We start from the raw sequence: 25,905 nt of genomic DNA on the forward strand, positions 1-25,905 counted from the left end.
CTCTTGCCAGGGTGAAACAGATAACGACAGGAATATTGCATTTGATTTTATATATGATAGTGGCTGGCCTTGTAATTCTAGGAAGAAATTAAAGAACAGAAATAGTGGTAGTAGCATTATTGCTATTGATGGCAGTGATGGGGAATCACCAGAGGAATTATCTACAATAAAAGCAGTCTCTGAGGAAGGAAAAGAAGACTTAATAAGTGATATTGCTACATATTTACAATCTGAATTGCTTTGGGAACTAGGATGTTCTGTTCAACCATTAGGTGCAAAAAAAATATGACAAAACGAATCCAACAAAAAAGCAGGTGGAAATGGTTATTGCTTTCCTGTTAATGGAGAAAGTGAAATTTTAGAAAAGGTGAAGGAATTTTTGCAAGAAAGTAATGAAGAGGAAAATACAGATGAAGTGAATGGTGATATGAATAGAATTGAAGATGATGATTTAATTTAAGACATACATGTAAAATGGAAGAAACATAAACAAGCAAACAAAGAAAAATTTGTTCCACTTACTAAAGACAGGTTTATTGATTCCTGCAAGCAAAATGAATTTAATGCAGTCAAAGAACAAGAAAAGATTCCATTGTGTGCCGAAACTCCAAGCGACTGAAGTTCTGAAAAACCAGACATATCAGTGCTAGAGTTTTCCACTCTTGATGAAATAGCTTGCAATAATCACACAGATATGTTTGCAAAACATGAGCACAGTGTTAATATTACTTCAGAAATGTTGCCTGATAATCCAGATGAGCTTTATAATTGTAGTTCAGAACTGATTAGAGATTCCGTAATGAAAAGAAAAAAAAACAAAAAGAATTAGGAATAAATGTGTGCCAATGCCTGACTATATGAAATCTAGTCACGAGCTTTCAAAATATTGGGATCAGCAATATTGCCTGTTTTCTCAATTTGATGATGGTATTCAGCTGTATCAAGAATCATGGTTTTCTGTCACTCCTGAGTGCATTGCTGAGCATACAGCCAAAAATACAACTGTGACCTAATTGTGGATGCAATTTTGTGGAGCTGGTGGAAATACAATTCAGTTTGCTTTTACATGCAAACAAGTGATTGCCATTGACATCGATCCTGAAAATGTGCCTTTGGCTAAGAATAATGCTAAGGTTTATGGAGTAGATGATAAAATTGAATTCAGTCACTATGAATTCAGCCACTATTTTACCACAGCACCTTCTTTAAAAGCTGATGTCGTGTTCCTTAGTCCTCCATGGGGTGGTCCAGAGTATTTAGCTGAAGAAGTATTTGATCTTCACCAGATGACTCTCAATGAATTTAAAGTGTTTGAGATATCCCAGCAAATAACAAAGAATATAGCTTATTTTGTGCCAAGGAATATGGATGTTGATCAGTTAGTCTGTCTTGCTGGTCCTGGAGGAAAAGTAGAGGTTGAACAAAATTTGCTGAACAAGAAACTGAAAACTATCACAGCTTATTATGGAGAACTGGCAGGTCAAAACAGATAATGAGAATTGCAGTTGGTTGTATTATTTGTATACATGTGCATTTTTGTACCAAAAAAACTTTTTTGAATCGTGGCAAAGAATTCTGTGGAAGAAATTCATGTAAATTACACATTTCTGCAAAATTTTAACATACCTCTAAGGGTCCCTCCCATGTCATTCATCTCATTTAATGTAATCTTCGGTTTATTTATTGGAATTATCTTTTTTATACATGTATATTTTTTGTTCTAAAATGATACCAACTGGACTGTGTGCAATTGTTGCTTGTTGATTTGATATCTGAACAAGACGGTGTCACATGATTTTTTTATTGTAAAATATGGTGTAATAATGCTTTATAAGTGTTCATCTTCATAATTATATGTTAGTTTATAATTAAGATATAAAGGAAATGCAAATGGTGTTATATGTGTGTTGATTAGATGTTTTTGTTTGTGTGGTCCCCACTCTCTGTACTCCTTGGCTTTTAACAGCACTCCACTAAATATCCTGTCTTGTCCACCTCTACCTCACACCATATGCTTTCAAAACCACTGTTTTCCAAAGCCTCCACTCTTAGAGGACATAAGTCATCCCTTATCATAAGCAGTACTCCACCACCGCATTTTCCCTTCCTATCCTGCCAAGAAATCCTGTACCCTGCTACTTCTATTCCTGTTATTATATCATTTTCTGTCAACCACGTCTCAGAGATCTCAATAATCTTTGGCTAGGCAGATGCTATCAGTGACACCAATTCATCTCTTTTATTCCAGATTCGATTGGTATTAATATAAAGCATAAAAATGTCATTGCTTCTATACATATCATTATCCCCTCAAGACCACACTGGACTCACTGTTACCTGATGTCATCCCCCTTCTTCCAAGCACCCATTCCCACAAGAGGCAATGCCTGATACCATCCACCCTGGGAATTCTAGTTTCCCTGCACTGACACACCAACTTGTTCAGAAAACAGCAATCTCTCTCCAGATGCATAAGTCCTTCCTCATTCAAATGCAAGTGGTCTCTCACATACAGTTCCTTTCTGTCCTCAAATGTCCTCCAAGCATCTACATATTACAATCCTCTCTTCTGACACATTCTAGCTATTATGCTATTCATTATTACTGTTCAGCTTGTCATTATCATACCTGGATAACACACACACATGCTATCTTTCCTCTCAGTGCTTTCTTTTGTACAACCCCCACCTGATTTACATTGTCTCTCAAGTCATTCATGCCCACCATCACAATCATCTCATCCACCTTTTCACCTTCCTTAAATGCCATAGCCACACTCTCTATCGTTCTTCCAGGCAAACACTCCTCTGGCATCTTATCTTGTACACCACAGATCATCAAGTCTCCACACATCACAGCTCTTACCACTATGTTTCTTGATTGCTCACCTGCATCCATCACTCTCTCTCTCTCTCCTATAACTCTTTCACTCCATGTTCCCCTACTTACCTGCTGTCCTGGCATCACTCTATCCCTGCTTCCAGCACGCCCGTATTCTTCTCATTCTCTCTCTGACTGTTTCCATTCTCTCTTCTTCTCTCATTCCGATATCTCTCTCTCTCATTCCCTCTTTTCTATTGTTTCTATTCTCTCCTCTTCTATCATTCACATAAACTCTCTCTCACTCCTACTCTGATTCGCCTTGCATTCATCTCTTCCATTTGCCTAATCTCATCTTTCATACTTCTCGTCTCATTCCTGAGACACTCACCATCTCTTTCAGTTCATCTCTCTCTCTCTCTCTGCAAGTTAGCCACTCTAATTTGCCATTCATCCTCCCAATCATGACCATCTCTGAAAATTTCACAATCCTTCAAGCTTTCCACACTCCCCACTGTTACTTTTTTATTCATATTTCACACGTTATTCTCACCTATCACACTGCTCGTCTCTCGAAAATCTCCCGCTCCTGATACAATGCGGTCAGATATCGTAACATCTAACTCACTGAATTCCTCCCGTTACCTACATTTTACGTATATAAATACTCCCCACTTCTCGCACCAGCCACATACCCATCTGTTGGGAGATGTATACATGCCACAAGTTCTGCATGCCACAAAATCCTTTATTATGTTATGCAAAATAGAATCCTTGAATGGGGGAGAACATTGGTGACATGCCATTTGTAATTGGAGTGACGGCAGCTGCCATCATTCAAATTGTACCGAGGAACTACTACAACTAAATGCTAAATACTATGTTATATGCTCTACTGTAAGCTAATTTACTTACTCAATACTATAAGTATAAACTATACTAAATAATGAAAATTTATCTTCTCTTCCACCGCTGTTGTGTCCGACTCTGATCTTGTGTTCTCGGCAACCCAAAAATAACACAATATAAACAACTAAATTCCAAAAGCAGCACCACTAAAGAACACTTGTATCACTAAGAAAAACGTAGCACAATTCGTGACAAACATCACACTATACACCTTTAAAAACACCTTTTTTTTTTTACCACAGCTCAAATCAACCTCCACGTTCTTCGGTGATTCTAGCGCCCTCTCTAGTGTCCCAATTATATTCAATTTCATCTTCTTGTTTTTTGCTACTTAACTTTCTTTTAAAGGCCAGCTTTTTATTTTCAATTATTATTTTTATTTCATTGTGCCATATATGTAATTTTTTTATTTTTATAATATTTTTGTGTGTTCCTAGATTTTCATATGCTGCTGATATAATAATTTCTTTTATATTATTCCATTCTTTCTCAATGCCTTCATTTTCTTGTATTTTTTTAAAGTAGTTATTAATCCTCGATTGGTATAAATTTCTTGTACTTGAATCATTTAGTAGTCTTACTTTGTAATTAGATTTTGTTTGTCTAGTTTTTTTTTTTTTTGTATTTTTTGTAACAAATTTGGTGGAAACCTTAATTTTGCCTGCACTAAATAGTGATCTGTGTCGATTTCTAACTCTCTTTTTACTTTAACATCTAGGAAGAGGTTTGCTGTTTTTCATTTGCTATAAAGTAGTCTATTATTAATTTTAGTTCTCTTGCACATGTATATTTATGTACATTTTTATGTTTGTAGAAGGTATTCATTATTTTTAAATTATTACATAATCAATGATTCATTTCAATTCAATGAATATAGAAAAATGGAAATTCAATATTTCATTTTTCTATATTCATTTTTTTCATTCTTATTCTGGCATTAAGATCTCTAGCTATAATTATATTGTAACTATAATATAATTATAGCTACAATACTTTTACAAACAGTTACAATACTTGTAACTGTTTGTAAAAGTCAATTTTTTCTTCTTTTTGTTCTTCAGGGACATACCTCCAACAACTGTTAAATTTTCTTTATTTAATTTTAATCGCGCTTCTAATATTCTATAAAACTATAAACTGCAAAATCTTACTATAAATTAAAGATGCCAAGAAATTATATTCTTGGTTTCATCCTTTATCTTTATCAGCAAAATCTTAATCATGTCTATACCATAAGATCCCTTACTAACTTGTCTGTTTCTATCATATCTCCTCTTCTCCATCTATTCATTATTATTATTATTATTATTATTTTGTGACACCTCCAAGGAGTCCAAAGACTCATTGAGAGAGGCACCTACTGTACAATTCTCCATGTCCACCAATTACACTGAACCACCAACTACCATCATCATCATCATCATCATCATCTACTGCACCCCCCCCACTAGTAATTTTTGTCTGTAAACTGTGTATGTTTTGAAGACCAATTTGCCTGTATGCAGGATGAAAAACCAAAGTTTCCAGGAGAAAAAACCCTGCTACCTCCATATCAGATTGGCAAACACCTTCAATTGAATAAACCCTCATAAAGATTCCTCTTGTCACCATTCTCGTTGTGACAAGAGGAATCTTTCAATTGCACCATGGAGAAAATGTGCCTCAGCAGAACCAGTTTCATCTCTGCAACTCCCTCAAACTGAAGCTTGAAGATTACTTGCATCATTAGCACTGCCACAATCCACGATTATATTTTATTAGATTATACTTTCCACATGTCAACAATGTATCTTTTCATCAGTATTAACAATGCTTCAAAACACAAGTAATCATATCTTTATACACTGTACTTCATATGTGTTTTTATCAAAATCTTGTAAAGTGAGAAAATAACCTTCTTTTCCTTACAAATTAACATTCACTTCAATAATTTAGTTATCCAATGTGATGACTTGACCTCCTTCCCCTCAAACTTCAACCCTCTGTCTAATATAACCCTTATGTCTCCAGCATAACCACTCAGTAAATTCCTATATACACCCTTGTCCTCCTGTTTATTAGGAATCAAGAGAATGGTGACAAGAGCAATCTTTATGAGGGTTTATACACTAAGACTCAAGTTGAACAAGGTTGCTATACTGTCCTATATATATTGACTGGGTTAGATGTGAATAAGGCTGTAGGAATGGATCACACCATGTAAGCTTAAGGAATGTGCACCACAGTTGGTTATGCCCTTGACCTGGTTATTTAATGAAATTCTTGCAGTGATTGGGATTCCTAAGGAGTGGAAAGAGGGCAAAATAGTACCACTCCATAAGCAAGGTTCTAAGACAGAAGTCTCCAATTGTAGGCCAGTCTGTATAACTGCAGTGGTGGTCAAAGTGATGGAGAGATTGATAAGGAATAGAATACAGATTTGGGTTGATGGACATGGCATTCTTTATGAAGGTCGGCATGGATTTGTAATGGGTAGGTCCTGTTTCAGTAATTTACTTGCATTTTATGATAAGGTAACAAGTGTTTTAGATAAGAGAATCGTATACAGTGATATTCTTAGACTTTGCGTTTGATAGATTACCACATGATAAGTCGGTGTACAAGCTGCAGAGGATGGAAATAGACAGTATATCGGTTAGATGGATCAGAGATTGGCTCTCTGAACGATACATGTAGGTTGTGTATGATGGAGCAGTGTCTCAAAAAAAGAAGGAAACCAGTAATGTGCCCCAGGGTTCTGTTCTTAGGCCCCTGCTGTTTAACTTGTTTGTAAACGATATAGCATGTGTACTGACTGGGGATCTTCAGTTATTTGCTGATGATGCAAAGTTGGGAAGAATTATAGGTGGAACTGCTGATGTCGAATCCCTTCAAGAACTTTTGAATAGGCTTTTTACTTGGACAAAAGAATGTGGTTGCAATTTGATTATCAATAAGTGCAAGGGTTGCATTTTGGAGTGAAGAAATATAAGGCTGTGTATTATATTGATTGTGCTGTACTGCAGGAAGTGGATGAGATTAGAGATTTGGGAGTGATGGTTGAGAGTAGACTGAAGTTTAGAGGGCATGTTGCTAGGTTTGCAAAGGATAAGGAAGTGGTTGTGCCACTGTATAAGGCACTGGTCAGCCCACACTTGAACTATTGTGTCAGATCTGGTCACCTGGTTTTCAATGTGATGTGGAGACATTGGAGAGGGTCCAGAGACAAGTGACTAAGACAATGTCAGGATTTTGGAATGCTAGCTATGGAGAGAGGTTGAGGAAATGTGGATTGCAAAGTTTGATATAATTCTGACTGCTGTATTGAAATCACTCATGCTCCTGCAATAGCTTTATTACCTAACTCATTTACTAATTCACTTACTCTCCTTCCCAAATCTACTCAGAATGCAGAAAACTAATGAGTCTGCCTGGAATGTATACCTTATTAAGGTAAACACTTAACAACTCAACTATTTCTAGTGCATCTGATATTTTCCTACGAATATACTCTCTAAAGTTATTCTTCCATGGTCATTCTGCTCTTTTGATTGCTACATAGTTAAGAAATTCTTTCAGGTTTCATTTGCCTGTTCAGCTAATTTCTTTCCAAAAGAGTGACAATGAGACTCAGGAGCACTATAAAGAGCAAGCTATAGTATTGAAATCAACTCTCACGTATAGCAAACTAATGAACAGTCCTGACCAAAGCCCTACAGATACAATGCTATGATAAAAGAAATTCACTATAGCAAACTGTCAGCTATAACAAACCATTCCTGTATGTCCTAATAATTTGATGCAGTGAGAGTTGATTGTAATACTATCTATTGTATATGGTAATACAAATGAGACATAAACAGGGCCACCCCATGGGTAAATAAGAGGCACCTTTGTTCAAAGTTATAATTCAGTGTCCCCATAAAATACAATTTGCAAATTAAAATCAAATTAATTTCAAGAAAGTTTTATTTATTTAGTATATAAATAAAAGATATACATCTGTGTAAATAAAATAGAGCATTTCAAAAAAAAAAAAAATAATAATTTTTTTCATTTATCACAAAAAAATTACATACAGTTCAAACCTGCTTTGATGCACCATTCATGAATAGGTATGTCAAAGCAAAGCAGCTAATCAGTTGTTGAGTTTACGGTTTATTTTAAGTTGTGCAATATATGTAGTAATGTTGTACTTCATTAATAAGAGCATTGAATAAAAATTTACTATCATTTATTGTCTTGAAATGGCAATCCTCCTGATCAGGTGCCTTTGTGCAGGCACAACCTGCACATGGGGAGGCACTGAACATAAATTATTATTATTACTATTACTATTATTACAGGCAACTCCAGGGAGTCATTAGACTCATCGAGGGAGGCCCCAAATCATATTCATCACAACTATTCAACATTCATACAGTATCTATCATACCTCGCCTTAAACTCATTCACTGTCACAGCATCCACCAAAGAGACTCAGGGAGCGCATTCCACTCATTCACTACTCTAAAAGTAAAGAACCCAGCTCTAACACCTTTACTAACCACACTTTTGCCCAGTTTCCATGGATGCCCCCAAGTCCTCCCACAACCAGCCCTGTTCTCAAAAATATCTTCTGAATTAATTTTATAGAAACCCTTCAGTAATTTGAATGTCTCAATCATATCTCCCCTCCTCCGCCTATCAACCAATTTTTGCAACCCACAAATCCTCAACCTGTTCTCATACGGTTCATTCCACAGACCTGCTATCATCTTGGTCACTCACCTCTGGATCCTCTCCACTTCCTCCCCATCAAGAAGAAACCTAGGTGACCAAATCTGAGCACAGTAGTCGAGATGGGGTCTTATCAAGGCTCGATACAGAGGAACAATAACCTGCTTGTCTCTGCTTGTCAACGTATTCTTCAGCAACCAAGTGATTTGATGAGCTGATTTGGCCACTTTTGCAATGTGTCCCCTAAATTTCAATTCCTTATCCTAAATCTCGTGCCTCATCGATTTCCTGGAGCATGGTTCCACCAATGCAGTAAACTGCCGCCAATCTTTTCAGCCCAAAATGCATAACCTTACATTTTGCCACATTAAATTGACATCCATTCTCCTTAGCGCAGACCTCCAATCTATCCAAATCATCCTGCAAAATTTTGATGTCATCTGCATTCACTATTGCCCTACCCAACTTCGCATCATCCGCAAACAAATGAACTGTTCCTCTCAGATCCTTTCCTATATCATTTATGAACAAATTAAACAGCAGTGGTCCAAGAACAGATCCTTGTGGCACACCACTAGTCACAGGCCGTCTTGTGGACTCTACTCCTGAGTAAACCACTCTCTGATATCTCTCCGTCAACCACCCTCCTATCCATCTCACCAACCCTATGTCCATTCCCATATGCTGCAATTTACTGATTAGAATTCCATGTGGTATCCTGTCAAAGGCCTAAGCAAGGTCCAGTAGAATCACTGTAAACCCATTACCCTTATCCAGTTCAGCCGTCACTGTGTTATAATATGTGAGCAAGTTACTGAGGCATGACCTACCCTTCACAAAACCATGCTGTCCCCGATACAGTATCCCATTTTCTTCTATCCAATCTTGTATTTTCCTCTTGACTATTTTCTCTAAGACCTTGATAATGATTCCTGTTATGCTGATTGGCCGGTAATTTTCAACAGCAGCCTTGGAACCACCTTTGTGCAGTGGAACTATTTTCCCCTCTTTCCACCCCCTTGGCACTGAACCAGTCCTGAGGCTGAAATTAAACAAAATGGTCAAGGGCACTGACAATTCTTTGGCTGCTTCACGTACGACACGTGCTGGTATACCATCCAATCCCACAGATGTATTGACATTGAGGTTCTGTAATAGACTAGTTACCTCTACTTCATTCATCATAATTCTAGTATAAGCTGTTGGTTCTTCCATTTCTGCAAAGTCACCACCTGGATGATATACTCTTGCAAAGTGCTCGCTCAGTAATTCCACAATATCGACTGATTCAGTTACCTCCCTACCCTCAGCATTTTTTAAGATTATTCTACCATGAGCATTTTTCCTTTTACTTGCAACATATTGAAAAAACTGTTTGGGATTCTCTTTAGCCTGTGTGGCCAATTTCCTTTCGTAATCTGCTTTTGCTTTTCTTGCCACCCTTGTTACCATCCTGGCCTGAGCTTTATACTGTTCCTGCGCCTGATGGTCACCCTTCTCCTTAAATTCCCTCCACAATTGTTTCTTTTTTTGCAGCTCAAGCTTAATAGTGTTATTCATCCATTTAACACCTACCTGATTTATTATTCGGACTCTTGGTATACAGTCAACCATTGCCTCCTGCAAACAGTTCTTAACCACCTCCCATGCACTATCAACATCCAGCCCTTGCAGTTTTACATGCCATGGCATTGAGTCAAGCACACACCTAAGCTTGTCATACTTACCAGCCTGGTAATTCCACATGTACCCTGTCTTAATTGTAAATTCGACTCCTTTAGCCACCTCCCAAGTCATGACCTTATGGTCACTCTCACCAATCGGTGGCAACATGGTCATGTTCGTTACAGCCACATTCTCAGTTGCAATTTCTAGGTCCAGCACTCTCTTCCCCCTGGTATTTTCCAATACATGTTGCCATAGATAGTTGTCCCTTAATAACCGCATAAAATCCAATTCCTTCCTCCCATGTGCCCTCTCCTCTTTCCAGTCAATGTTACCATAATTGAAATCACCCATAATAATTACCCTCCTTCCACTCATTTCTTCTATTTGCTTATGCATACTATCCCCACCATCCACTCCATTACCCGGTCTATAGCAGCACCCAATTGTATATTTTGTTCTGCTAGATTCTATCTCACACCAAACAGCCTCAAATGTGCTTTTTTCCCCATCTGCAGTTCAACTTCTATACTCCTTGGCTGAAGCTCATCAGCTATCATCAATAACACTCCTCCCCCCTTTTTATTCACCCTGTCACTCCTGAACACGCTATACCCATCGCATTCAATCCCACTAGCTTTATCATCTTCTGTCAGCCATGTTTCACTAATACAGACAACCTGTGGCCTGGAAGTGCCAACCATGGCCAAAAACGCTTCCTTCTTGTTCCTAATACTCCTGGCATTAGTGTACATGAATCGCAGAAGCCCATTTGTCCCATCCCTACTTTGATGCCTTATACTAACTATCCCATTCTGATTTGTTGTCCGTTGTACTCGCTCGGGCATAATATACTCATTCATACACTTAACTGCGCCCCTAAAGTCTGCATATCTACTCCCCCCCTCTTAATAAATCTAGTTTCCCTGAGTCTGTACATCAACTTCCACATCATTCATCAACACTCTTTCAAGTCTCCATACACCAACTCCATTCAAATGTAACCCATCCATCTTATATAAGTCCTTTCGCCCATCGAACTCATTCCACACATCCACAAATTCCACACCACTCTCCATGCATAACCCACGCATAAAGTCATTGGCAATTATGGCCCTCCTTCTAAACACTTCGCTGTCATACCGCGGTAAGATACTCACCATCCTAACTCTCTCACTCTTCTCTTTTGCTACCTCCAACAACTCCCTCACATCCTCTATCATTTCCATTTTGTCCTCTTTCAAATCATTCATTCCTGCCACGATTATCATCGCTTTCACCCTCTGTTTTTGCAGTCGAATAGATTCGCTGACGTCCTTTATGTTCGCACCCAGCTGGTACGACTTCGTTAAACTCTCAATTATTATGCCTCTTAATAGCGAATCCCCATACAGCACTCACTCCTTCATTTTATTGACGCTTACGAACATTCTATTATTTGCCGTCACAGACTTCCGCCGGTTATTTGTCGGTACGTTCAACACACATTTTTCCATACGCTCCAGTTGTCTTTTAGCTCTGTGTATCGCACCATTCAAACGGGCAATTTCGCTACTCGCATTTATCTCACCATTTTCATTATCGATCAAATCATCCATTCTTTCTGTGTTTCTACCTTCATTTACACTTTCAGCGACGCTCTCACACCTATCTGGCACTACCACGCAATTCTCTAGCACACCGCCATTTTCTACATTCTGACTATCGTTAACGATATTACTCTCGACACATGAAACACACTTGAAGTCCTCATTCTCTTTACACTTTCTACACATATTAATTCCACTATCGCTTTCTAACCAGCTCCCACCGCTCTTCACAAGGCATACATCTCACAGACAGCACATTGCATAAATTCGTTTACATCAAAACTCTTAAATAAACATGGCGACCTGGCCGCCATTTTTTTCTTTATCGGTGCCATGTGTATGCTATCTTTTCTTAAAAATAATAATTAAAATAACAGAAAACACACAAAATTGCACAGACACACCAAGAAACAAAAAGCAAACAATACTACTTAAAATTCTAGTAAAATATCTAATGTTAACATAAAATACTACTAATCTTTTCAGGAGCTTTCGACAAGCCGACGATCTAATCAGTGCGACACCGACACTGATTATGCGATTATAAATTAAATTTCAGACAATAGAACAGATAATCTTGCACAACCTACAATATCTAATATTTATACAACTGTAATATTAATGTCGACATTAACATTACAGTGGTTTTATCAGTATATAAGATAAACTAATACTTACTCCCATCGATATGTCTCATTATTTTCCTTAATTACCCACAGGAAAAATGCACTTGCACTAAAAATGAAATATAACACATTAATTGAGAAGTTAAAGTTGCCAATAAAAGCATCATAATACTACAATTACGTGCACCAGTTCACAAAAGGTTTGTAAACCTGGTAGTAGGACAAAGGGCACAAGAGTACTTTGTACAAGCAATGGTTAATTTGTACTTTAGTTACTCCTTATTTCACTAATCCTTCATTATACAGGGTAAAATAAAGACAAAATGTTAAAATATTTCTCATAAATATATGTCAAAAGAATGTTAAAATATCTGTATCTTAAATCCAAATATTTTTAAAAAAAAAATGACTAAGCAACTAAGTGACTTAAGACAGTGTTAGGTATCTGGAATGCTAAATAGGATAACATACACTAAGAGAATACCATCTTCAGTCTTATGGATAGAAGGAGGAAGAGATGGTGATATAATTCAAATTGTAAGTTGGTGTAAAGTTTATGAATGGAACTGTCGGTTTAATGTTGCAAAATGTAAGGTTCTGAAATTCGGTAGACAACAAGGTGATGCAAAGTATACGCTTGGTGGAGAAATTTTGGAGGAGATAAGAGACCTAGGAATGGTGGTGGAAGTTGTACAGTCATCACATCAGATTATGGCAATGATGCAAAGGACCTCAACATGAAGAAATAAAGAGGTTATAGTTCTAGTGCATAAAGCTTTGATCAGGCCATATATGGATTATTGTGCATATTTATTTATTTATGCTTATGGCTACATGAAACTGGTAAGTGAAAAGTACAATCACAATTTCCAGAAACAAATGATGAAAATCTTAACATATAAAAGTTCATTACTTAAAAGGCACAACCTGCTTTCTAAACAAAAGTAACTTGTCATAATTAAGCCAGGGACAATTATTATCCTGCTGCACCAAGTATGACAAGGCTGCATGTTCTCACAACACTTCCCAACATAAAAGTAGCTGTATCCGAGGTTTAAGTAGAGAGTAGTTGTGATGAGAAAACTTGATCCTTTAGAGGAGGGCCATTTCACACTGTATCATCATCTTCTAACATGAGGAGGAGTTCTGCTGATACTATGACGAGGACTATGAGAGTAACTACGAGAATAACGTCTTTGTGGTGAGACAGGACTGTGATCTTCTGTTTCCTCCATAACCATCGCCACCATCATACCAAATACAGGTCAAGGTCCAGGCCGGAAAGCCAATTCAAGGCCTCATCCGTCACCTTGTGGATGTCCTGTAGGCCACCACCGTGAAATTGGTGCCTTGGGCAGTCGTACACAATATGAGTAATCGTCTGAACCATGGGAGAACAATCACAATAAGGGTGATCTGACAGCCCCTATTTATGTAGAAGATAGCCACATCTGCCCTGACTAGTTCTGATCCTGTTTACGGATGACCAAATCTAACTAGGAAGATCAGAATCAGGCTGCGAAGCACAGGGATCTTCTACCAAGAAGTAGTTTGTTGGAAGATTGTTGGACCAGTATTCTCTCCATATGTCAGATATTGATGGCAGCGCAGCTGAAGAGAGTTCGTCCATGGACCAGAGAGGCTTTCTAGATTTGAGGCAAAGACTAGGTGGGTTTATGAGAGTCTGGTGTAGGAGTAGGAGTGGGTTGCTCACTGCTTTATTAAATTCCTTAATCGAGGCTTGTCTTCTCCGTATGTGTGGTGGAGAATGTTAGATAGAACAGGCAGCCAGTAGAGAGAGGTGCTTCTCACTGTCCCACTAATTGTGTGCATGGTAGAGTTCAGCTGGGTGTCTATAATGTTAGTGTGTGTACTTCTTTCCCAGACAGGGGCACAATATTCTGCTGCAGAGAATGCAAGGGCTAGTGCAGACGACCTTTGGACTTCTGCACCACAACCTCAGGTTGTTCCAGCAAGCTTTGAAATGATGTTATTTCTGATTTTAATTTTATTGGAGAGGTTGATGATGTGCCTTTTATAGGTTAGGCTTCTGTACAGGCTCACTCCAAGGTATTTCGGATGAGGCTCATGTTCTACCATTTTTCCACAGAAGGAAAGGTTGAGTTGTCGATTCGCCTCTGCATTGTACAGGTAAAATACCGAGGACATTGTTTTCATTGGATTTGGCTTCAAGTACTCTTCCAGGGTGTTCAGGTCTGTATTGAAGGTTGATTCTAGTTTGGTAAAGGAGGTGGATTGATGTAAGATCGCTAGGTCATCGGCGTACATATACTTGCTTGATCTGTTATGAGGTAGATCATACACATAGATGTTAAAAAGTATAGGGGATAACACAGAGCCTTGAGGAAGACCGTTGTGAAGGAATCTGGGCCTGTTCTTTTTTTTCCGCCAATATATACCCAGATCTTTCTGTTGGAGAGAATAGATTCAAAATGTTGTAGAGTTTTTTTAGAATTTATAATATTTCCTAGTTTTAGGAGGAGGCCCCTGATCCAGACAGTGTCATAAGCAGATATTAGGTCAATGAAAGTGGCTCCAGATTTAAGTTTCTTCTAGAAGCCTGCTTCAATTTGAGTTGTCAGGGCCAGGACCTGGTCACAGCAACTTCTTCCTGGCCTGAAGCCAGACTATTCAGTCGGGAGCGCTCTTTCGATGAGTGGTGAAATTCTTTTAAGGAGAATTCTTTCAAAGAGCTTAAAGGTGGTGCAAAACAAGGAGATAGGTCATAGATTTTTCACTTCATTTGGATCTTCCCCTGGCTTGGGCACGGTAATTATTTTAGCTTCCCGCCACAGCTTTGGTAATTTACCGGTCATGATGATTTCTGAGAAAAGGGCAGCCAACCATGTTTGGCTTTGTTGACCAAGATGTTTTAGGAATTCAGGGAGTATACCATCCACTCTTGCACCTTTGCCATTCTTCTGTACAGGCATTCTTGCACCTTTGCCATTCTTCTGTACAGGCTCACTCCAAGGTATTTCGGATGAGGCTCATGTTCTACCATTTTTCCACAGAAGGAAAGGTTGAGTTGTCGATTCGCCTCTGCATTGTACAGGTAAAATACCGAGGACATTGTTTTCATTGGATTTGGCTTCAAGTACTAAGTTTTAAGGCTATTTGTACCTCTTCCCGAGATATTGGGTGTACGAGTTCAGGAAGCTCGGGTTCTGTCTTCAAGATTTGTCTGATGAAAGCTTGTACAAAAATGTTCCTGGTAGAGCTGGGACGAATCTTGGAGGTTTTCAATAAATGGTTAGCCATTTGATCAGGAGTTATCTCTGTTGTTGTGTGTTGTTGGCTCTGCTCCACCTAATTTTCTCAAAAGTGACCAGCTTTTCCGACTAGATGTGACAAAATCGAGTTCATTGATGGTTGAGATTCATCTTTCATTTCTGTTTTTATCCAGGGTTGATATAAGCTACTTAGCAATAGCTGGATCTTCAATTTCCCCATATTTGGCTAAGAGTTCCTCACTTTCTCTACTCCAACATGGGATATATTGTTTTCTATAGCCTCTAGGGATAGAGGCTTTTGCTGCAGATTTGAGTAGTTTAACAAATCTAGGATAGCAATTAGGAGTGGATGGAATTGTTCTAATGGTTTGCTCGATTTGTTTCTGAAATGCAGACCAGTTGGACCTACGGAGATTCCATCTAACGATTGGTGTTCTGCTGATGACTGCGATTGATGTTCCTATCTTTGTAAATGTAGGACAATGTTGACTATTAGGGAATCTGTTAAGGATGGTTCTGATTGATGGAAGAGGGTGGTCTTTAGTGACTATGCACAGATCTGGGGTGTAGGTTCTGTTCCATCTGGCTGAGGAAAGAGTGCCGTCCTGCTTGGCATCATAATTCAAATACAAATTATATGTATCCCACCAGTTTGCTACATTATTACCATCCCGGTTACGTGTGTAGAGGCTTAAGTGCTGTGAGGACATCATGTTGGAGGCTTAATGGATTTTTTACAACACTCAAAAAGAATTAAAATAGAATTTAATACTTCCTATATTTCGTCCTAATCACTAGGACATCTACAGGGATTACAAAAACAATTAATGTAACATATACACAAATACCAAACAATACTAAGCCCAACCACGTGGGTGACACTAAAGTACTATCTAGGTAGAGCGCCCTCTAAGGGCAGTAGTAGGTGGCCTGGAATGTAAGGTGGGAACTCTGGTGATGAGTGTTTCCCAAATCTTCGGAAGCTTAATGCAACCATATTTATTGAGATTTGGTTGGTTTTTGAGAGCTGCTGCTGCTTCTAAGAAAAGTCTCTCTTTCTTGAATTTGCTGTGGTGGAGCATGGTAGTTTTCTTCCATGATACCCTGTGGGTGGTGTTCAAAACATGGTCAGCCAAGCCTGAATGGCCATGGTTGTGTTTGAAGATGTAAGACTTGTGTTCCTCTAGACGGATGGATGCTGATCTGCCTGTCTGTCCAAACTATGCCAGCTTACAGGAACAGGGTACTTTGTAAACTCCAGGCAGAGAGAGAGAGGAGGGAGCTGATCTTTCGTAGAATGGATAAGGGTAGCCAGTTTGCGATGGGGCTTATATGCTGTGTGTAGATTGTACTGTTTTAGTATCTTTAATACCTATGGAGTATTCTGTATCAGGAACACTTTGGGTTATATCCTTGAGACCAGGCCAGATATAGGTTGCTAGGCCATGCTTGAGGTGGCAGTTATAAGACACGAGAATGAGTCCTGGGATCTTTAGTCTACTGAGGGCGGTGTCAGGCACATGGGTTTCCTGGAGAGCCACGACATCAATTGCTTTATTTTTGGCTATTTTGCCAATGGTTTCAGCTTTGGATTTAGATATCCCTTCTATGTTTATGGAACATATCTTGAGGTAGTATTGATATAGGGGACTGTAACATATTTTTCGAAGCTTGCCCTCCACCTAAACAAGCAACACAATCCTTGTTTTTCTGGGCGACAATCGAGCCAGCATGGAACTTTTTATGTTTTCTATTCATCATAATTGTAAGTAGTCCAGGACGCTTGGAAATTTTTGGATGCCTTGTTTGAGATATTAGCTTCGTGTTGCCTGTGATTCATCTCTGGAGCTTCTTTTGTCTGAAGCACCAACAATGTACCACAAGGCAACACTACTGGCGGGGGCACAGGAAGGCTACATTGTGCATAGATTTCATGGTGATGAGGATATATAATGAAAAGCCCAGAGAAGAATGCCTAAGGTGGTAACTGGTCTTTGAAATATGGGATATGGCGACATACTGAAGGAAAGAAGAAGAGGAGATATGGTTGAGACATTTAATTTGGTAAGGAGTTGTTACCAGGTTAATGTGGAAGAAATAATTCAAAGAATGGAAGAGGGGATAGAACAAAGGGCCATCTCTGGAAACTGTATAGAGAAGGTGTGAGCAAGGTCAAAAGGAGCAAGTTGTTTTCATGGAGAGGGGTTGGTGAGTGGAATGCAGATACTTTGAATGAGTTTAAAGCACAGTTTGATGGGTTTGGTGCAGTGGGTTGTTTAATCGGAAATATCATGTAGCAGTGTGTACCTCCTGCAGTGAGTCTTTGTCCATGGAGGTTAATAATAATAATAATAATAATAATAATAATAATAATAATAATAATATAATAAAAAATGGTGAATAGTTACCTAAGATAGCTATGAGTAAGTGATTTCATTGAGAAATCTACTCAAAGAAATTTGAGTAATTACTTTGAGTACTCAAACAGAATTTCATACAGACATATCAACTATTTTTAGTTATGTTATTTCCACCCACAAAAGGTTATTTACAAGCCTACAGTACATTTCTGTACCATGGGCAGGCTAGGGATTTTTTTCCTATTTTTATCAAATTTACATATTTTTTGTATTTTAATTTATTTTTTAGATAGCCCAAAAACCATGCTCTAGATACCAAACGTGAAACTTTTTCAAGTCACTTCAGGTCTCCAATAAGCAGGGTGATGGTCCCACACTGGGTGATGACATTTATCTCCCACCTAAAGATGATCATAAACATCCATGCCCACAGCAGGATTCAAAACTACAGCTGTTGGTTGCAGAGCTGGTACATTAACCACCTGGCCAAACTCATGACACCTCAACAGAAACTTGGTGTGTGTTTTGGTGGTATACAAAATTCAACTCAGTGATCTGTATGCAACAAGAATTCAGGTTTATCTATCTGGTTAATCCACTTACTTGATAAATATATCAAGCAGTGGCGGTATAATCAGTTTAAAGAAATGAATAATGTTAGACAAGGATATCTACAGGATACCTGAGATCTTCTCAAGAAATTGGTAAGCATGTTCATGAGTCATTCATAAAATTAAAAAAAAAGGCATTTAAAAAAGCATTTGGATTTGTGGATTTCTCATTTGATTGCTCACTAAGTGCTTGTAAAAGAGTTACAATACAAGTTGCAGATCATTCAGATATATCAATGAAATTGGTGCACAATATATAGCCTCTTTACACAAAAGGGAGAAGTTCATCTCTAGTAGCATATTTGGTAACCAAAGAAGAATCTACAATTTCTGTTCACTACCTTTCTTCTACATTTAGTGCAGATGATATCTTCAAAAGACAGACCAAAACACCATAAAGGATCAATAATCTCTCCCATTTGAGGACATAGCAATGGCCACCCAATAAGTAGCATCAAGGGAGAACACTGTCAAAGCTATGAATGGACAGGAGACATGTTTATTCTCTGTAGGTAATATGTATATGAATCTTTCATCCCTGAACTGCATATATATATATATATATATATATATATATATACTTCTTTATTCATCAGCCTCAATTCTAAACATAAATGATTTGCCCTACTAACTGGATGCCTCAACAACTGCTCTCCATCTCAACTATCCAACAACACTTTAGATAACTCGCTCCATCATAAAGACGGTATTTGTGTATTTCTTTGGATTTGATATCAAATGTCAGAGAATGCCAATATAATCTGACCGCTTTTGATCTACTCTTGCTGAAGTCTTTCTTACTGCAAATTGCAGTAAGAAAGATTTGCAGCATTCATTTACTAAATTCAGTACTTTCCTAATTTCTAGAACATGATTTTTGCAGGCAAAATAATCACAGATCATCTTCCTTGGGAAGGTTAATGTCCACATCCCAAACTGGCTTCCTTGCTTCAATGATATTGATAAAACTCGAAGAAATGCAAGTTATCTGCTGTTTGGCAAGGACATAATAATACATTGGACATCTGACATAATGTACATGTCACGCATGTCCTTTGGCAGTTCAATGGTGCCAAATGGGATGACCTTTGTGACATCTACTTCTCTACATTGTTTGATTGCTGTCTCCATTCTCTTGATCCAGCAATACTGTTTCCATTCTCCTGAACCAAACACCTGCTTCCAATAAAAAATAAATAAATAAATAAATTCTAACTGGAATCTGAATGAAGGCCTTCATCCAACTCAAAATCCATGACACTATCCAAGCTTTGGTTCTCTAACAAGTGTACAATGGCTGGCCAAGAAAAAGAATAACTGCAAATGCTAAAAATGAATTATAATTAAAAGAAAAACAAAATGTAAAAAGAAATATATATATGTGAAATTGTCAGACTGCAAGATATGAAGAAACAGTTTTGAAAATGAAAAATGAAATGAGGAATATGTGGAGTGATATGAGACGTATACAGGAATCTAATGAAAGTGTGTAAAAGAATAGAATGAAAGAAAAAAGGATAAAAGAGGTGACAAATGACTCCAGGATAGCAGTGTATGGAGATTCCATAGTTAGAGAATTAGATAATGAGAGAATCCATAAAGTCTGCTATCAAGGAGGGAGAATGAACAGGATAATTCAGACATTGAACATGAGGAGGAAACGAGCAAGAGAACTAGTGGTGGTCATGGGGACAAATGATTTAAGTGGACATAAGGAGTATGTAAGGGTGAATATCAGGAGGTTATTGGAAAACATGAAAGAAAACAGTGTAGTAGGAAAGGCTGTCAGTGTTTGCCAAGGTATCACAATGAAGAGTTGACACAGAGAGCTGGAATCATGAATGGTATACTAGCAGAGGTACGAGAAGAGAAAGGAGTACAGTTTGTGGATGTATAGCATGTGTTTCAGAGAAGAATGGAATTATACACACATGATGGGTTGCATTAAAATGGCTTTGGAGTGAGTGTACTGGAGAAAGTGTTGCTAAATGGAATGAAGATAAAGGAATGCTTGAGAGTGGAAACAATGTTAGTGTGTGAGAGAACGGGAATGCAAGAGGAAAAGGGAAATGGGGGGGCAGGAGGAGGACAGGAAGGCATGACATAGGGAGAGGGGATGTTGAAATTAGCAGCGAATATGTGTATAGAGATGGAGCATATTGTGATGTGGGTGGGAAAGTTGAGATTGAGTCGATATATGTGGTAAGTGGTGATAAAGGCATTTGGACAAGAGCAGGTGTGGAGGGAAAATTACAACCAACCAGTTGCTTAGATAGGACTGGTTACATACCTAAAAACGAACTGCTGTGTTTGTTTGCAAATGCCAGAAGTATCAGAACTAAGGAGGATGAAATGGTTTCAGAAACTGAGTTTGTTTGTCACGAAATCATTGGAATAAGTGAAACATGGTTGAATAAAGAAGATATCCTAACGGGAATAGAAATAGAAGGATACAGTATGTTTTGCAAGAATAGAAAAGGCAAGAAGGGGAGTGGGAGTGCTGTTGATGATAGTAGAGGAATTGTCCACATAAGGTAGGCATGGAAGAAGAAAATAGTTGCACTGGCTATGAGGCAGTATGGTGTAATGTGGAAGTTGACAGGAAGACATTTAGTTGGATGTTGCTATAGGCCAGAGAATGTGGAGGGTAGTGATGAAGTAATTATAAAAAACTTGGATTAGTGGATAAAGGAAGGGTAATTATTATGAACCATTTAATTATGGTATAGATTAGAACGAAGAATAGCATTTGGGAATAAGGAAAATGAATTTCTTGAGACATATCTATCTCAGGCAGCATGTAAAGGAGGGCATGCGAGGATCAAGAGTTTTTAGATCTTATCATATTGTCAGAGAATGTAATTGTGAGTGGGGTTTCACACTTTCCTCCAGTTGGTAAGAGTGATAATGAAATGATCACTTGAGTTGTGGCTAGAAACATATGGACTTCTGTGAGGAAAGGATATATGTGGAATTATAAGGCTAGTGATTATGACGAACTAAGGAGACTATAGAATGGAATGAGGAGTAGAGTGATAAGGAAATAAATGCTGCATGGGAACTGACAAAGAAATACATAGCGGCATCAATGTGTTAATTTATTCTGAAGGCCAAAAGGCTGCAAGGTAGGTGTAAAATGGATGAATGAGGGGGGCTTAAGTATAAAATCTGGAAGAAGATACTTTGGAGCAATACAAGATGAATAATGGTAATAATCAGTTTCGTGAAGAGTATGAAGAACAAGCCAGGAGAGTGACTAAATTTGTAAGGAAATCAAAAGCGCAGTATGAGCAAGAAATGGCAACTCAGGCAAAGAAAAATCCTAGGGAGTTTTTTTAGATATGTCGCAAGTAGAAAGAAGAAAGATCATGGTAAGATGATGTTAATGGATGAAAACGGTAGAATGGTAACTGCTGCAGTTACCATTCTACCATTGAGAAATTCAGTGATCAATTTATAACGGTGTTTCATCCTGATCACGGTGGAGTCATAAGGAAATTAGGTCTGCAGGACATAGGAGAAGACAACTTTAATTGTGAGTGAGCAGGAGGTATTTCAGGAAATAAATAACCTTGATGCCAATAAGGTGACAGGGTTTGATGGCATATCACAATGCTTCTTAAGGAAATATTCCAGGAAATTGGCAGTAGCATTGGCATGCTTGTTTAATAAGAGTCTTACAACAGCACAGGTTCCAAGGGAGTGGAAAGAAGGTAAAATTGTTGCACTGCATGAAGGTGATAAGGCTGTGGCTTCAAATTATAGGGCGATCTGTATATCTGGAGTGACAGAGAGATTGGTGAGAACTAGGATACAGAATTGGAAGTTTTTTCCTCTGGTTGGTTAGACTATAATAAATTTAGTTTGATCCTTTATGCAAGTGTAAGCAAACAAAGTTTACACCTGAAGTATCTTCAGGACTGAGGCAACTCATGTTACAGGTGGACCAAGCTCTCATCACTCCTTGTCTTAGTATCTCCCATAATGCAAAGCACATCTTGCAGACATGTATAATACTATGCATTAAGGGAAGGGCCACTACTCAGACTGGTTTCGACCTTTATTGAAGTCCCATCAGTGGGAGCCAGACCCAGAGGTGCTGGTACTAAGGCAGAAGCAATGGAGAAGTCATATTTACCTATACAAGTTGCCAAAAGGTGTCTCACCTTATTATTCAATTACTTTGGATTTAGTGAAAGATGTTGAAGTTTTTTCCACTTGGTGCTTTGCATTATGAGATGTGCTTTGCATTATGGGAGATACTAAGACAAGGAGTGATGAGAGCACGGTCCACCTTTACCACGAGTTGCCTCAGTCCTGAAGATACTTCAGGACTGACTTTGTTTGCTTACACTTAGATAAGGGATTAAACTAAATTTATTATAGGATACAGAATAGGATTGAAAACAGCACTATTCTTTGTAATTATCAGCATGGGTTTGTTAACAGGAGATCATATTTTACTAACTTACGTACTAAAACAAGGTACAAATACTTTGGAGGGGAGATGCATATACAGTGGGTACTTGGATTTTGCTAAAGCTTTTGATAGGCTTCCACTGACAAACTATTAAATAAATTGACACAGATGGGACTGGATAACAGACTTCTGAGTTGGATCTGTGACTGACTTTCAGATAGGTATCAGAAAAGTTGTATATGGGAGTGTTGTATCTCAAAAGAAGTAGGTCACTAGTGGTGTACCGCATGGGTTAGTTTTGGGACTATTGTTGTTAAGTTTGTATGTTAATGATATTGAGATGGGTTTAACTAGTGATATGCAGCTGTTTGCAAATGATGCAAAATTGAGCAGAGCAATGCAGTGTCAAGCAGATGTTATGGTCTTGCAAGAGAACTTGAATAGATTGCATGAATGGGGGTAGTTCTACTTATCTGCCCATTCATGCCAGCAAGTGTATTCCCATAAGCTAGTCAAATTTTGTAAGAAACTTTTATAGCTTCTGTATTCGGCTTTGAAATAATGCTGGATTTAATATCCACTTGATTTATATAATTCTGCATCACCAAAATGAAGCCTTTTGGCTCTTTATTTTAGTAGATGCTACCTAAATGTTATTTCCTCCAGGTAAGGATGATATGCTTACCTTGAAGAAATATCATCTAAACCACTATGCAGTTGATGACATTTGCCTAGTGAAACACAATCACCCTGCTTATTTTGAGGTGTAAAGTAGCATTGTGAGGTGATGGCTTTGTTGGGTATATTATTATTATTATTATTATTATTATTAAACAAGACCTCATGGAGTCAAAGACTCATCTAGGAGGTCCTTTTATCTCACACACATCTCATCATACCGGGTCTTAAACACATTCAAACTCCTTGCAGACACCACACTCTCAGGCAAGGCATTCCAATCATTCACAACTCGAAAAAAATTTTCATGCACGAAAAAAACCTGCCTCTCACTCCCCTACTCACACCCTCTTTATACAGTTTCCAGGGATGACCTCTGGTTCTCCCCTGATCTCCCACTATTCGCTGTAGAACTTCTCCACCATTGATCCTATAGCAACCCCTTACCAACTTGTAGGTCTCTATCATATCTCCCCTCTTCCTTCTCTCCACTAGTCTCTGCAAATTACATCTTTTCAATCTTTCCTCATACTCGACATTCCAGAGGTCAGAAACTACCTTAGTCAGTCGCCTTTGGACCCTTTCCAACATCTCCTCATCCTTCTGAAAACCAGGTGACCAAATCTGGGCACAATAGTCCATGTGTGGCCTAATCAAAGCCTTATACAATGGAACAAGAATCTCCCTACTTCTACACGTCAGTGTCCTCCTCATCATTCCCAGAAGTCTTTGTGTTGTCTTCACAATTTTGGCGATGTGACCCCTAAATTTTAGATCTTTATCCACTATCACTCCCAGATCTCTTATTTCCTCTACTTCCAACAATATATTCTTACCAAGCATAAATTCTGCATCCCATCTTTGTTTTCCAAATTTTAAAACCTTACATTTTGCAACATTGAACTCACACCCCCATTTGCTTGCCCAATCACTCAATTTATTCAAGTCTTCTTGCAAGGCCACAACATCTTCACTACTCTTTATGGTTCTTCCCAACTTTGCATCATCTGCAAACAACTGAATATCTCCATCCAAATCTTCGCCAATATCATTAATATACAAGTTAAATAGTAATGGCCCTAAAACAGATCCCTGAGGCACTCCACTAGTGACTTTCCTTTTCCTGGATATTGCACCCCCATACACAACTTGTTGATACCCATCAGATAGCCAGTCTCCAATCCAATGCACTAATCTAATATCCAACCCCATCTGCTCTAGTTTGACTGTCAACTTATCATGAGGCACTCTATCAAAAGCTTTTGCGAAATCCAAGTATATTACTGTGTATCCTTCTCCTCTGTCCAAGGAAGCAGTCACTTTATTGTAATAAGTAAGTAGATTACTAAAACACGACCTCCCTTTAGCAAATCCATGCTGTCCATCAAAGATTATACCATTGTTGTCAACCCAACTCTGGATTCTAGCTCTCACAAGCTTCTCCAACAACTTAACCACAACACCCGACACACAGATAGGCCTATAGTTTGATGCTTGAGTTCGATCACCTCCTTTATGAAGTGGCACAATCTTGCCCTCCTTCCACTCTTTAGGGACTTGACCAAGTGCAAGACTCGTATTAAAAAAATATGTCAAGGCAGGTGTCAACTCTCTGGCACATTCCTTCAGAATACGTGGTGATATATTATCAAGTCCCACAGCCTTATTTACATCTAGTTTACTCAACTCCCCAAACACCTCTTGCTCACTTACAGTCAGTCTCTCCTCCCCATCATCAACTGCTCTTAATCTCTCCATGAAGTCACATTCACAAGATTGAAAGATCTTTATGAACTGCTCATTAAGTATCTCCACCACACATTCTGCAACAGCTGTCTTTATACCATTTCCTCCAATCAATGTCATCCTTCCATAATCATTCTTTCTTTTGCTGGCTACATATCGAAAGAACTCCCTAGGATTCTTTTTAGCTTCATTAGCTAACTGCTGTTCATACCTCTCTTTAGCTACTCTCACCAACCAAGTCACTCTCCTTGCCTGGTCTTTGTAGAACTCATGAAATTGGTTACTTCCACTTCTCTTATGCTGCCTCCACAATGCCCTTTTTCTCTGTATTGCATGCTTAATCTCTTTATTCATCCATCTCACACCTAACTTATTTAACCTTCTCACCCGTGGTATAAATTTAGACATTGCATCCACTAAATATTTTTTGAAAATCCCCCAAGCTGCATTGATCTCTTTTCCAGCTAACTCCAATCATTCACTTGGGTATACTCCACACACACATGTAATTAATGAGGGAGCCAGGACC

The 25,905-nt window shown here is 38.4% G+C and overlaps 2 protein-coding genes across 2 annotated transcripts in view; one reads left to right on the forward strand and one right to left on the reverse strand.

Annotated features, from left to right (window-relative positions):
* Positions 1-845: 845 nt before the first annotated feature.
* LOC150101578 (trimethylguanosine synthase-like) lies at positions 846-1,533 on the forward strand. The gene is given in 1 exon segment (XM_090400845.1): positions 846-1,533. A coding segment is annotated over 1 exon segment (648 nt). The 3' UTR covers positions 1,494-1,533.
* A 10,822-nt stretch (positions 1,534-12,355) lies between these two features.
* The window catches only part of LOC150101579 (mechanosensitive cation channel TMEM63B-like), a 226,952-nt gene continuing 213,402 nt past the window's right edge, over positions 12,356-25,905 (reverse strand). The window contains exon 7 of the mRNA XM_090400846.1: positions 12,356-12,416. Within this exon, the coding sequence (XP_090256972.1) occupies positions 12,356-12,416 (61 nt within the window). The remainder of the gene's footprint in view (positions 12,417-25,905) is intronic.

This window comes from Typopeltis vanoorti, chromosome 11 (assembly GCF_054136105.1).
Source record: "Typopeltis vanoorti isolate ZY-2024b chromosome 11, IOZ_Tvanoo_1.0, whole genome shotgun sequence".
Classification (NCBI taxonomy): domain Eukaryota; kingdom Metazoa; phylum Arthropoda; class Arachnida; order Uropygi; family Thelyphonidae; genus Typopeltis; species Typopeltis vanoorti.